Raw genomic sequence first — 14,784 nt, 5'->3', positions numbered from 1 at the left:
CCTGTTTGTGAGCACCAGAAACTTCAATGTTGCTTTTCTTCTAACATTTCTATTGCAACTCAAATAAATAAAAATAAATTCAAATATCCCTAAGAAAGATGGATATCTTGAGTTGATTGTAAAGATCATAATCTCAGAAAGGCAGAAAAGAAAAATACATAGATGAATTGCAAATTCTATTCTAATTTAACACACTAGCAATAAAAACAATTATTCAGTTTTGCTAGTAAACCCTATCTTTTCCTGTTAGATTTCATTACCTCCAGGATAGTTAAGGGTATTTTCTTTTCATAACTTCAAACTTTATCTACTTAATTTCTCTCATCTTGCAACTAGGAAAGTATATGTTAAGAATATTATTTTAGAGCTGGAGATATTGCTTAGCAGTTAAGGTGCTTGCCTTTGAAACCTAAGGACCCAGGTTCGTGTCCCCAGAACTCACATAAGCTAGATGTACAAGGTAGCACATGTGTCTGGAGTTCGTTTTCAGTGGCTAGAGGCCCTGGTGTACCCATTCTCGCTCTCACAAATAGATAAAATAAAAATTTAAAAAAGGAATATTATTCTTGGCTGTGGGTATAGCTCAGTGGTAGAGTGTGAGTTTTGCATTATATGACAATCTTACTGCTGACAAGGAAAGGAAAGGGGGGATGGGGAAGAGCAAAGAATGGAAAAGAAAACAAGAAAAGAAAATATTTGTCTACATGTTTACTGGTAGCCAGACAGTGAAAATGATAAGACGTTTTTGTTTGCTGGTTGGTTGGGGTGTATGTATGATGTATGCATGGTGGATGGAGGCCAGAGAGGGATGTTGGTGCCCTCCTGTATTGCTCTTCCTCATTTCCATGAGGCAGTTTCTCTCTCTGAACCTGAAATTCTTACTGTCTTTCTGTTAGACTGGTTGAACAGTGAACCCCAGCAATTCTGTCCCTACCATACTCTCGTAGTGCTGGGGTTATAGGCATGTGCAGCCATGTCTGACTTTTTATGTGGGTGCTGGGGGTCCAATTCAGTTCCTCATGTTTGCTTAGCAAGCATGCTTATCCACAGAGCCACCTCTCCAGCCCTGATATGATGTTTTTAATCTCTTTTTCTATAGGAACTACAGTTAAAAACAGAACAGGAAGAAGGTCTAGAACTGAAAGCTGAGGCCCTTGATGCTTTTACCTTGAGGAGAGCCTGTCCTTGGGGAAGTATAGACCGACTCCAGGTTTGTCAATGCTTTAGTGTTTTAGGTTTCTCTTCAATTTAATGAGTGTCTAAGGAGAGGGTTTGGAATGAAATCTGGAAAGACTAGACCTTGTTCCCACTTGTGTGTAAAATCTTTTATATTTCTTACAAAATTTTTGCTGTTAAATTATTTCTCAGATTGGTGTGGTGGCTCACACCTATAATTCCTGCACTCAGCGGAGGTAAGAGGAGATCTCTATGAGTTCAGGGCCAGCTGTGGCTAGAGGGAGACCCTGTCTCAAAAAAGAGAAGAAAAAAAAAGAGAAATTATTTCTTATCTAAAAGTGTGCTTTCAATCTTATTTCAGCAGAAATGGGTTTGAGTAGTATAGAATATAAACATTAAATCCATGTTCACTAAATTATGTTTATTCCTACTACAATCTAATTTATTATCATGGAGATAGGTATATTTTTAAAAATCAGAAACCCACATTCAAACAACCAAATTGTATATATACAGTAATATGAAAGAGTAATTATTTTAGGTTCTATTTCAAAAATGAAGTCATAACCCATAAACTAATTTCAGAAGTCAAAGAAATTAAAAATATTTGAGGAAAAGCATGTACTTAAAGTTGTAATTTATTCAAAATGCAAATATATCTATTTCAATTTTGAAAAAAGTCTTACAATTTTATGTACTAGTAACTTTAAGATATGATGTATTCCCACATACCCATTCCACTTGGTAAATGTCTTTAGCAGTTACAATCATTTTGGTTTTCTCCTACTGAAATGGCACTTACTCAACTTTGAAACTTCACCCACAGTTGACAAATGCTATAGAGTATGTTTAAGTTAATTGAGGATTTCACAGGATCTCCTATGGGGCCTAAGGTTACAAAAAAAAAACAAAAAAAAAAAACTAAGTTTTTACCACCAAACTGAAGTATATCTTACTGTTCCTGATAATTGCAGAGCTGTTATCATGGGATTTTTCTTGACAACAGGGAAGTATCATGGTTTGGTATATACTCTATGAGAGGGAAGAATTGCAGTGGGTATATACCTCTATGACAGGGAAGCGTTACGGTAGGTTGTTGTGATGGGGTGTACACCTGTATGACAGGGAAGTGTTCTGGTCGGGTGTGCACCTCTATAACAGGGAAGTGTTGTGATGGGGTGTGCACCTCTACGACAGGGAAGTGTTGTGGTGGGGTGTGCACGTCTACGACAGGGAAGTGTTGTGGAGGGGTGTGCACCTCTATAACAGGGAAGTGTTGTGGAGGGGTGTGCACCTCTATAACAGGGAAGTGTTGTGGAGGGGTGTGCATCTCTATGACAGGGAAGTGTTGTGGAGGGGTGTGCACCTCTATGACAGGGAAGTGTTGTGGAGGGGTGTGCACCTCATGACAGGGAAGTGTTGTGGAGGGGTGTGCACCTCTATAACAGGGAAGTGTTGTGGAGGGGTGTGCACCTCTATGACAGGGAAGTGTTGTGGAGGGGTGTGCACCTCTATGACAGGGAAGTGTTGTGGAGGGGTGTGCACCTCTATGACAGGGAAGTGTTGTGGAGGGGTGTGCACCTCTATGACAGGGAAGTGTTGTGGAGGGGTGTGCACCTCTACGACAGGGAAGTGTTGTGGAGGGGTGTGCACCTCTATAACAGGGAAGTGTTGTGGAGGGGTGTGCACCTCATGACAGGGAAGTGTTGTGGAGGGGTGTGCACCTCTATAACAGGGAAGTGTTGTGGAGGGGTGTGCACGTCTACGACAGGGAAGTGTTGTGGAGGGGTGTGCACCTCTATGACAGGGAAGTGTTGTGGAGGGGTGTGCACCTCTACGACAGGGAAGTGTTGTGGAGGGGTGTGCACCTCTATAACAGGGAAGTGTTGTGGAGGGGTGTGCACCTCTATGACAGGGAAGTGTTGTGGAGGGGTGTGCACCTCTATGACAGGGAAGTGTTGTGGAGGGGTGTGCACGTCTACGACAGGGAAGTGTTGTGGAGGGGTGTGCACCTCTATGACAGGGAAGTGTTGTGGAGGGGTGTGCACCTCTATGACAGGGAAGTGTTGTGGAGGGGTGTGCACCTCTATAACAGGGAAGTGTTGTGGAGGGGTGTGCACCTCTACGACAGGGAAGTGTTGTGGAGGGGTGTGCACCTCTATGACAGGGAAGTGTTGTGGAGGGGTGTGCACCTCATGACAGGGAAGTGTTGTGGAGGGGTGTGCACCTCTATGACAGGGAAGTGTTGTGGAGGGGTGTGCACCTCTATGACAGGGAAGTGTTGTGGAGGGGTGTGCACCTCTACGATAGGGAAGTGTTGTGGAGGGGTGTGCACCTCTACGACAGGGAAGTGTTGTGGAGGGGTGTGCACCTCTACGACAGGGAAGTGTTGTGGAGGGGTGTGCACCTCTATAACAGGGAAGTGTTGTGGAGGGGTGTGCACCTCTATGACAGGGAAGTGTTGTGGAGGGGTGTGCACCTCTACGACAGGGAAGTGTTGTGGAGGGGTGTGCACCTCTATGACAGGGAAGTGTTGTGGAGGGGTGTGCACCTCTACGACAGGGAAGTGTTGTGGTGGGGTGTGCACCTCTATGACAGGGAAGTGTTGTGGAGGGGTGTGCACCTCTATGACAGGGAAGTGTTGTGGTGGGGTGTGCACCTCTATGACAGGGAAGTGTTGTGGAGGGGTGTGCACCTCTATGACAGGGAAGTGTTGTGGAGGGGTGTGCACCTCTACGACAGGGAAGTGTTGTGGAGGGGTGTGCACCTCTACGACAGGGAAGTGTTGTGGAGGGGTGTGCACCTCTACGACAGGGAAGTGTTGTGGAGGTGTGTGCACGTCTACGACAGGGAAGTGTTGTGGAGGGGTGTGCACCTCTATGACAGGGAAGTGTTGTGGAGAGGTGTGCACCTCTATGACAGGGAAGTGTTGTGGAGGGGTGTGCACGTCTACGACAGGGAAGTGTTGTGGAGGGGTGTGCACGTCTACGACAGGGAAGTGTTGTGGAGGGGTGTGCACCTCTATGACAGGGAAGTGTTGTGGAGGGGTGTGCACCTCTATAACAGGGAAGTGTTGTGGAGGGGTGTGCACCTCTATGACAGGGAAGTGTTGTGGAGGGGTGTGCACCTCTATGACAGGGAAGTGTTGTGGAGGGGTGTGCACCTCTATGACAGGGAAGTGTTGTGGAGGGGTGTGCACCTCTACGACAGGGAAGTGTTGTGGAGGGGTGTGCACCTCTATGACAGGGAAGTGTTGTGGAGGGGTGTGCACCTCTATGACAGGGAAGTGTTGTGGAGGGGTGTGCACCTCATGACAGGGAAGTGTTGTGGAGGGGTGTGCACCTCTACGACAGGGAAGTGTTGTGGAGGGGTGTGCACGTCTACGACAGGGAAGTGTTGTGGAGAGGTGTGCACCTCTATGACAGGGAAGTGTTGTGGAGGGGTGTGCACCTCTACAACAGGGAAGTGTGGTGGCGTATGCACCTCTACCAGAGGGAAGGATTGTAGTGAGTATACACCTGTATGATAGGGAAGGATGCCTAGCATGTTTGTAATGAAAATAAAGAAAACTGTTGGTGTTTTCTGTCTTGAGTTTTCTGTATGTTTTGTTTAATTTTTTGAGATAGGATCTTTTGTAGCATCACCTGGTTTCAAACTTACTATGTAGTTGAGATTGGTCTTGAACTCTGGATCCTTCTACCACCACCTTAAAAATAGGATCACAGGCATGTACCACCTCACCCAGCTTTTGTATGTCATACTACAGAATCTAACGTGTTTAGGGGTCAAACTTTAACTTCCTAGAAAACCTCCCAGTAACATGTCAAGTAGAGCCACTTATTTGGATCAGACAGGAACATGCACTTCTCTGGCTGATAGTTTTTGTTGTGTTTTTTTTTTGTTGTTGTTGTTGTTTGTTTGTTTTGTTTTTAGGTAGAATTTCACTCTAGCTCATTATAACATGGATCTCACTCTGTAGTTGCAGGAGAGCCTCAAACTCATTTTGATCCTCTTTCCTCTGCCTTCTGAGTGCTGGGATTAAAGGCATGCACCTCCATGCCTGGCTTGGCTGATAGTTTTAATGATCACTTCAGAGGTTTCAGCAAATTTGTAATTATTACCATAATTTCTGTGCTAAGAGGAAAACAAGTGATATAATTTTTTTATTATAGAAATTGGATGAGCAAAATAAATGGTTAGATGAGGAAGTAGAGAAAGTTCTGAACCAACGCCAAGAACTAGAGGTGCTGGAAGAAGACTTAAAGAAATGGGAAGACATTGTTTCTAAGAAGGAAACCCTGCTACAGGAGAAGAGCCATTTGGACAATAAGAAGCTGAGATCTAGTCAGGTATTCTGTTTACTTCACTGTTTGATTCTGGTTCTAGGAATTGTTTTTCTCTAAAAGGTAAATCGTACAATTGTACTTAGAGCCCAGAAGAAAATAATTTTTATCCTTAGTATATTGTTCTTATTACAACTTTATCAAATGACCTTCACCAAAACATTACAACTTTGAGGTAAAATGTTCAGTATTCTTCCAAGTATGATTTAGTATTAACTTTTTAAAAAATATTTTATTTTATTTAGTTATTTATTTGAGAGAGGGAAAGAGGCAGAGAGGGAGAGAGGGAATGGGCATGCCAGGGCTTCCAGCCACTGCAAATGAAGTCCAGATGCATGCGCCATCTTGTGCATCTGGCTTACATGGTACTGGGAAATCGAACTAAGGTCCTTTGGCTTTGCAGGCAAGTGCCTTAACCACTAAGCCATCTATCTCTCCAGCCCCAATTTGGCAATTTGGAAAAATGGGCTTGAAATCTATTTAGCTGTTACTACTACCAAAAACAGGATTGCAAGATTCCTAATAAAGAAAAACAATATTATAGAATTAAGATTTACTTAAAAAATTATTTTTGTTTATTTTTATTTATTTGAGAGTGACAGCCAGAGAGAGAAAGAGGCATAGACAGACAGAGAGAGAGGGTGGGAGGGAGAGAATGGGCATACCACGGCCTCCAACCACTGCAAATGAACTCCAGATGCATGCGCCCCTTGTGCATCTGGTTTACGTGGGTCCGGGGGAATATAACTTCGAACTGGGGTCCAGGCTTCACAGGCAAGCGTTTAACTGCTAAGCCATCTCTCCAGCCCCAAGATTTACTTTTTTAAATGAAAAACACTTGAGAAACTTCACAAATATCTTTCCTGTTTAAATAAGTTTGCCTGTTTTAAGTATTAGAGAAGAATGATTGTGGAGGAGATAGAAGGAGTAGGAACTGTTTTCTTGACTTATTTGTATGTATCTTCCATAATAGCATCTAAGATGAAGGTAGCTTACTTAACACTATTACCTCTAGCTGGCATTGGTCCACACATTAAATCATGGGACAAAAGACCAGTGGCCTGTTAAACTTGGCTTTATCAGCAGTTATCTCAGTAGGACCTGAGTTGGTAGTGGTTTCTAAATATCTTCACATGGACATAAAAGGTGGTAGGGACCTTCACTTAGCTCTGCTGTGTCCTCTACTTCCCAGTCCACAATGACACAGAATTTAGCAATAGGCCATGGAACACAAGTTCCAAGTGACCCCCTCTAGCCAGCCTGCTTGCTGATGCCATATCCAGGTCACATGCTAAAACTGCCTATCGGGGTGAAACTGTGTAAGCTATCCTTTAGAAAAAGAAGGGAAAACAAACAAAAAAAAAAAAAATTGAAATCTCAGATGAGCAAGTAGAGATAAATTACCTGACTACTACAGTATGTTTTATCTCACAAAAGAAAAAAGAAAGTAAAGCAAACATGAAGAGGAAAACCCTTTCCCTGAAATCAGTTACTTTATGAGCTAGAAAAGGAAAATATAAGAAAAACAGCTGTTTTCTGTTTTTAGTGAGATGATGTTTTGAGGAAGTAACACATACAGGAAAGTGGGTGTACAGTGAGTGAAAACTTCCTTAAAGCAAAGCAAAACTGATTTTGAAAATTATTTTAATGAAACAGAAGAGAAGCTTAAGGCTGTTATCCCACTGAGTTCTTTTCAGAACAAAAGGTATAAAAAGATTTCATCCGGCTGGGCATAGTGGTGCATTCCTTTAATACCAGCCCTCAGGAGGCTGAGGTAGGAGCAACGTCATGAGTTCAAAGTCACCTTGAAACTACATAGTGAATTCCAGGTCAGCCTGAGCTAGAGAAAGACCTACCTAAAAAAAAAAAAAAAAAAAAAAAGATTTCATTCTGTTTTTAGTGTTTGAGAAATATAATAAGACTTGATTATATGTATTTTAGACAAGGAACACAATGAACTGAACATAGATAGATCTCCCCACTATAATGTATACAAAGTTAACTCAAGCAGGCATACACTGCTAAACCTAGTAGCATTAAGGAGGCTGAGACAGGAGTGTGAGTTCCAGGCCAACATAGGCTACATAACAAGTTCAAGTTCATCTTGGGTGACACCACGCCTTTAATCCCAGCACTTGGGAGGCCAGTGAAGGAAGATTGCCATGAGTTCGAGGCCACCCTGAGACTACATAGCAAATTCCAGGTCTGCCTGAGATAGAGCAAGACACTACTTCAAATAACAAAAACAAAAATTAAAATGTATCACCTAGAAATAAGAACTAAATATAAAACTTTGAGAATAGTGGTGGGGAAACAACTGGGTAGTCAAAGGTACTGGTTTTCAAAGCCTGCTAGTCAATTCCCCATCCTCCCACATAAAGTCAGGTGGGTGTCCATTTGCAGCAGCAAGACGTTTTGTTGTGCAAGAGAGACTGAGAAGAGGGGCAGGTTGAAAGAGAGAGGGTGTGTGTGTGTGTGTGTGTGTGTGTGTGTGTGTAAGAGAGAGAATAGAAGTACCAGGGCCTTTATCTGCTACAGACAAACTCAAGATGCATCTAGCTATATTATGTGGGTACTGGGGCATTGAACCCAGGTCATTAGGCTTTGAAGACAAGTGCCTTAACCACTGAGCAATCTCTCCAACACAAATTCTTTAACTTTTAAAAAATTAAAGAAAAAATTCAAATAGGTATTTCCAAAATTTCAAAATCAAAACTTAAAAAACCTCTGAAGAACTGGAGAGATGGCTTAGCAGTTAAGGCCCTTGCCTGCAAAGCCAAAGAACCCAGGTTTGAGTCCCCAGAACCCATGTAAGCCAGATGCACAGGTGAGGCATGTGTCTGGAGTTCCTTTGCAGTGGCTAGAGATCCTAGCTCACCCATTCTCTCTCTCTCTACCTCTTTCTCTCTTTCTCTTTCTCTCAAATAAATAAATAAATAAATTTTAAATGTCTTTAAAAAAACCTCTGAGAAGAGCACATAGACATAAATCACCATGACATATAAAGTAATGATTTCTTGGCTGTTACACCTAAAACATAAGCAACAACAACAAAAAAAACTGGACTGAACATTAAAAATACTTATGGTGCAAAGAATACAAGTTGAAAAGTTAGAAAATAATTTACAGAATGAGGAGGTATTTGCAAAACCTATATCTTGAGAATAATAATTCTATATCTTTTTTTTTTTTTTTTTTTTTTTTTGGTTTTTTGAGGTAGGGTCTCACTCTGATCCAGGCTGACCTGGAATTAACTTTGTAGTCTCAGGGTGGCCTTGAACTCACAGCAATCCTCCTACCTCTGCCTCCCAAGTGCTGGGATTAAAGGCGTGCACCACCACGCCCAGCAATAATTCTATATCTTAAGAATATCGTAAGAATATAAGCATATATAATGAACAGATAACCTGCCTGAAATCTCTGCACCTGGGAGGCTGAATAGGGGGGTCTCAGGTTTGAGGCTAGTCTGGACAATATAGCAAGACTGTATCTAAAAAAAAAAAAAACAAGCAAGTAAAGGATCTTAAATAGACTTTTCCAGCCATGTGATTCTCTTCATAGTTCAAACTCTTAAGCAATGTGAGGATTATTTGAGCATTTTCAGATAAATGAATGCTCTCCCAGCAAGCTTGTCTCAAGAAAATATGTGTGTGGTGCTTCGCAAGTATAAAAGCATACACTATGAGAAAGGACAAGTCAGGCCTGGAGGGTCATCTTTCAACAGGGAAGTCTCAGGTCACACAGTCTAGGTTAGAGTAGAACATAGACATTCCAGACAAAATGTTTGGAGAAAGGAATATATTGAAAAGATGTCCTGAGAAGTCTGATGACATGAAGAAAGTGTGCATGTTACAGTTCACTGGGCAGGAGTTAGCTCTCAGAAGGACAGGTAAGATGGAAACATTCATGAAGCTATTTCAGCTGTGAATGACAGCCACCAGTTTATGAGATAAGGGAATTTTAATTCGCCAACACTGCAACTTAACTTAATTTAACTTATATTTGGAGAATTGGGAAGGGAGGACTAGTAGATAAAGGAAGATATGGGGCTGGGAAACTGGCTCAGCCAGCAGCAAGTAAAGGCACTTGCTTGCAGAGCCTACCAGCCCAGGGTTCAATTTCCAAGCCACCCATATGAGCTGGATGCAAAAAGTTGCACAAGGATTTGGTATTCATTTGTATCATCAAGAGACTCTGGCACCCCCACCCTGTGCAAATAAATAAAAATAGAGAATGGGAAATATAAATGCTAAATTCTTCTGTAATATACAAACAATAGTAACCAAAATGGATAAATTATTTATATGAATAGCAATATCAAGAGAAGCAATTAAAAAGGTTTAAAAGACCGATTCTGGGGAATGGTTCTGCTTTTTTAAAGGATAAACTTGGGCTAGAGAGATGGCTTAGTGGTTAAGGTGCTTGCCTGCAAAGCCTAAGGACCCAGGTTCGATTTTCCCAGGACCCACATTAAACCAGATGCACAAGGTAGAGCATGTGTCTGGAGTTCATTTGCAGTGGATAGAGGTCCTGGCAACACATTCATTCATTCATTCTCTCTCTCTCAAATACATAAATAAAATATTTTTTAAATGATAAACTTTATGATACTTTATATATAGAAGCATATGTATATATGATTACTATGATAAAATATTTTACAAGTTAATATGAATATCTCCATAAATGTGATCAGATTTTCCTTATTTTCTGACCAAAATGAAATAAGAGTTAAAAGTACATTACATGTTTAAACACAGCAAATATTAACCTGTAGGAAATCTTAACAATTTTATCATGTATCAGACTAAGAAAAAAATTAGCTGGGTATGGTGGTCCACTCCATTAATTTCACCACGTGAGAGGCTGAGGTAGGAGGCTTGCTGTTAGTTCTAGGCCAGCCTGAGACTACAGAATGAATTCTAGGTCAGCCAAGGCATGTTGGTAATAATTACATAGTTTGAATCTATACATTTTAAAAGATAGTACATTTAAGGTCTTAGATAATGAATCCCCCCTAATTAATGGGAGAAAATTATAAACAAGGCAAAAATATAATCATTTGGTAATTTTTCCCTCTATTTTTTCTGGTTTGTTATATCTTTTTAGGCCTTAAACTCAGATATTTTGAAAATATCAGCTCGCCTGAATTTACTGGACCAAGAATTGTCTGAAAAGGGTTTGCAGCTTGAAAACAGTACGGCTGAGGAGAAGATAAAGATTTTTGAACAAGTTCAAGCCCTTCAGAAGGAAAAGAATGAGCTCCAGAGACGAAGAAACAGTGTGGATGAAAAACTTAAAAATGGAAGAGTACTGTCACCTGAAGTAAGTCAGTGTTCTGTGGAACTGAAGTTACTGTATGATGATGGATGACTTGGGTGATTTCCTTGGATTCTTGTTACATAGTCATAAAAATGACAAATCTGATCAACTTTGTTTCTTTGAGACTTTTTCAGTTGCAATGAGTTCACCTGGTATGTATTTGGTACTCTGAGCCATGCTTGGCTAGAGACAGCTGTTTTCGCAGAGTGGATTATGGATGAACCTCCTGGCATTGCCACTGGCTTCCTCAGTGCTGTTTTTCACCTGACATTTCAGATCACAGAAAATAATTTGAAGGACTCTTTTCTCAGGTTTTCAAAGAAGGGCACCTAAATTCTCTCTAAATCTTTGTTAATTATACTAGGTAATCCACTATGTACAACAAATCAGCATTAAAGGTTAGTAATTCTGTCCATGGAAGCCTGAGAAAGAGCTTCTATCTAGAAAATTCCACACTGTCCAAACAAATACACACACACACAAATCAAACCCCAGGTGTGTTAGTTACTTTCTTATTACTGGGACAAAATACCAAACCAGAAGTAGCTTAAGAAAGGAAAGGGTTTATTTTGGACTTACAGTTTTGAAGGGGACATTTTGTCATGGTAGGGAAAGTGTGGCAGGAGCTGGAAGCTGGCTTACATCATCAAATCAATGTAGAGGAAGTAGGAAGGTGAATGCTAAATGCTCATTAACTTTCTCCTCTTCACTCAGTTCAGAAAGCAGCCTATGGGTCCTCACACCAAATCTAGAAAGTCTATCACAGTCATGACCAGAGATATGTTTCTGTAGTCGTCGTGATTATAAATGCTGTCAAATTGATATCTAGAGATTAACCATCACTTCTTAGTTTTAATTTTAGTGTTTTTGTGGGGTGGGGGGTTGTTGTTGTTGTTGCTCCTGGTGTTGTTGTTAAACTACTCATAGTTGGACCTTTCTGTAGCTCAGTCTGACCTGGAATTCACTATGTAGTCTCTGGCTGGCTTCCTACTTCTGCCTCCTGAGTGCTGCAACTAAAGGTATGTGCCACCACAACCAGTTAATTTTATTTTATGTTTGGGAGAGCACGTCACTTTTTATCACCTATTGCTCTTTTGTTTTAAACTATTTTTAAAATATTTTATTTGTTTATTTGCAAACAGAAAGATAGAGAGAGAATGGGTAGGCCAGGGCGTCTAGCTACTGCAAATGAACTCCAGATGCATGCACCACTCTGTGCCTCTGGCTATATGTGGATACTAGAGAATTTAACTTGAGTCATTAGGCTTTGTCGGCAAGCTTCTTAACTGTATGAAAAAATAAACTAAACCCTAAATCCTAAATGTATTAGTCAATTTTTTGTTTCTGGGACAAAATACCTGACCAGAAGCAATTTATGGAAGGAAAGTGGTTAATTGGCATACAGTTCCAGATGGTAGAGTCCATCATGGTGGGTAAGGCATAGCAGGTTGGAGTGGGAAGTTGGTGTTACAGGAAGCAGAGAGAACAGCACGTGAAGCTGGAGTATATAACACCTCAGGGCCTTCCCCAGTGATACACTTTCTTTTTTTTTATTTTTTAATTTTTATTAACATTTTCCATGATTATAAAATATATCCCATGGTAATTCCCTCCCTCCCCACCCCCACACTTTCCCATTTGAAATTCTATTCTCCATCATATTACTTCCCCATCTCAATCATTGTACTTACATATATACAATACCAACCTATTTAGTACCCTCCTCCCTTCCTTTCTCTTCCCTTTATGTCTCCTTTTTAACTTACTGGCCTCTGCTACTAAGTATTTTCATTCTCACGCAGAAGCCCAATCATCTATAGCTAGGATCCCCATATGAGAGAGAACATGTGGCACTTGGCTTTCTGGGCCTGGGTTACCTCACTTAGTATAATCCTTTCCAGGTCCATCCATTTTTCTGCAAATTTCATAACTTCATTTTTCTTTACCACTGAGTAGAACTCCATTGTATAAATGTGCCACATCTTCATTAACCACTCATCTGTTGAGAGACATCTAGGCTGGTTCCATTTCCTAGCTATTATAAATTGAGCAGCAATAAACATGGTTGAGCACGTACTAAGGAAATGAGATGAGTCCTTTGGATATATGCCTAGGAGTGCTATAGCTGGGTCATATGGTAGATCAATGTTTAGCTGTTTTAGGAACCTCCACACTGATTTCCACAATGGCTGGACCAGATTGCATTCCCACCAGCAGTGTAGAAGGGTTCCTTTTTTTCCACATCCCCGCCAACATTTATGATCATTTGTTTTCATGATGGTGGCCAATCTTGATACACTTTCTTTATCAAGGGCACACAACCTTCCCAATGCTACCAGCTGGGGATTAAGTATTCAAACCCATGAGTCTATGGGAGAAATTTTACATTCATACCAACACATTCCTTCCCTGACCTCCATAGGCTCTATGACTGTCTCATGATACAAAATGCATTCAGTCTAACTTTCAAAGTCCCCACAGTCTTTACTAGTTACAACACTGTTCAGAAGTCCAAAGTCACATCCGAGACTCAAGGCAGTCTCTTAACTGTGAGCCCTATAAAATCAAAACATATGTTACATACTTCTAACATACAATGGCATTGAGTAAACATTCTCAATCCGAAAGGGATCACAGGGAGCATGGCCAGAGAAGACTAAGACTGAGCTCCAAAAGTCTTGAGCAGGGCTGGAAGGATGGCTTAACAATTAAGGCATTTGTTTGCAAAGCCAAAGGACCCAGTTTGATTCCAGGAACCACATAAGCCAGGTGGTACATGTGTCTGAAGTTCATTGTAGTAGCCCTGGTGCACCCATTCTCCCCACCCCAAATAAATAAATAAATAAAGATAAATTTTAAAAGGCTTCAGTAGCTCTGCTCCTCCAGCTGTGCTACCTTTAGCCTCTTGTGGGCAGAATCCACCCAAGCCTACAGCTTTCCTTGGTGGACATCCCATGGTCCTGGCATCTCCAACATCTTGAGATCTCCATTCAACCTTGGGTTCACCTTCAGAGATCCATACAGTGTTCTCTTAGGGACTCCATGCAGGGGCTCCAACCCTGAGCCACATTGCTTAGCCTCTGTTGGTCTCTGGGGCTGTGACAGGATATTCCATGACCTCTATCTTGCATGTTTCGTGCTTCCCAACTAGAACTGTATGAGCCATGCTGCCAAGTTGTGCCACCTAGGGATATAGTCTGGTGACTTCCTTCAGGCATTCTCCTAAGAAAAGAATTTATATTCTTCCCATCTGGAGCCTTTGTTGGGTTGTTCTTGCCCTCAGCATCTTCCCTGTTGTCTCAGTGCACAACAGTAGATTTCTCTTTAATGGTGTTAATCTATTTAACAGTTATCGTTAAAGAGGCTCTCTTCTCTTTGCCTGAACCGTGAAATTTGCTTACATTTTCTTCCATATCAAACTTCACATTTTTTTTCATAACTTTCTGCTCTAAATTTTGTTTTCTTTCATTGCAGATAGGAATAAGAGCAGGTAGCAGAGGTCATACCACAGCCTTTTGTTTTGAAACATTTTATTTTTATTTATTATTAGAGATAAAGAGGCCGATAGGGAATGGGTGTGCCAGAGCCTTCAGCCACAGCAAACAAACTCCAGACACATGTGCCACTTTGTACATTAGCTTACATGGGTCCTGTGGAATTGAACCTGGGTCCTTTAGCTTTGCAGACAAGTGTCTTAACCACTAAGCAATCTCTCCAGCCCTCACTGTTTTTATGCTTTAAGTTTTCCCCCACCAAACACATTAATCCATTACTTTTTTATTTTTTATTTATTTTATTTTTATGAGAGAAAGAGAATTGGTGCATGTGTCACCTTGTACATCTGCCTTACATGGGTTCTGGGGAGTTGAACCTGGGTCTAAGACTTTGTAAGCAAGTGCCTTAACCACTAAGCTATCTTTCCAGCCCAATCCATTACTTTGAA

At 41.1% G+C, this 14,784-nt stretch overlaps 1 protein-coding gene across 3 annotated transcripts in view; it reads left to right on the top strand.

The window, feature by feature from the left end:
• Window positions 1-14,784, top strand: part of Kif27 (kinesin family member 27) — a 211,992-nt gene that overhangs the window by 178,909 nt on the left and 18,299 nt on the right. For all 3 annotated transcript variants that reach the window (XM_045131475.1, XM_045131476.1, XM_045131474.1), the window contains 3 exons: window positions 1,100-1,210; window positions 5,349-5,525; window positions 10,629-10,844. In XM_045131475.1, coding sequence (XP_044987410.1) covers window positions 1,100-1,210; window positions 5,349-5,525; window positions 10,629-10,844 — 504 coding nt within the window. The remainder of the gene's footprint in view (window positions 1-1,099; window positions 1,211-5,348; window positions 5,526-10,628; window positions 10,845-14,784) is intronic.

The sequence above is a fragment of the Jaculus jaculus genome, chromosome 12 (genome assembly GCF_020740685.1).
Source record: "Jaculus jaculus isolate mJacJac1 chromosome 12, mJacJac1.mat.Y.cur, whole genome shotgun sequence".
In the NCBI taxonomy this organism is placed as follows: domain Eukaryota; kingdom Metazoa; phylum Chordata; class Mammalia; order Rodentia; family Dipodidae; genus Jaculus; species Jaculus jaculus.
Note: the sequence above shows the minus strand (reverse complement) of the source record. Positions and strands in the feature narration are given on the sequence as shown.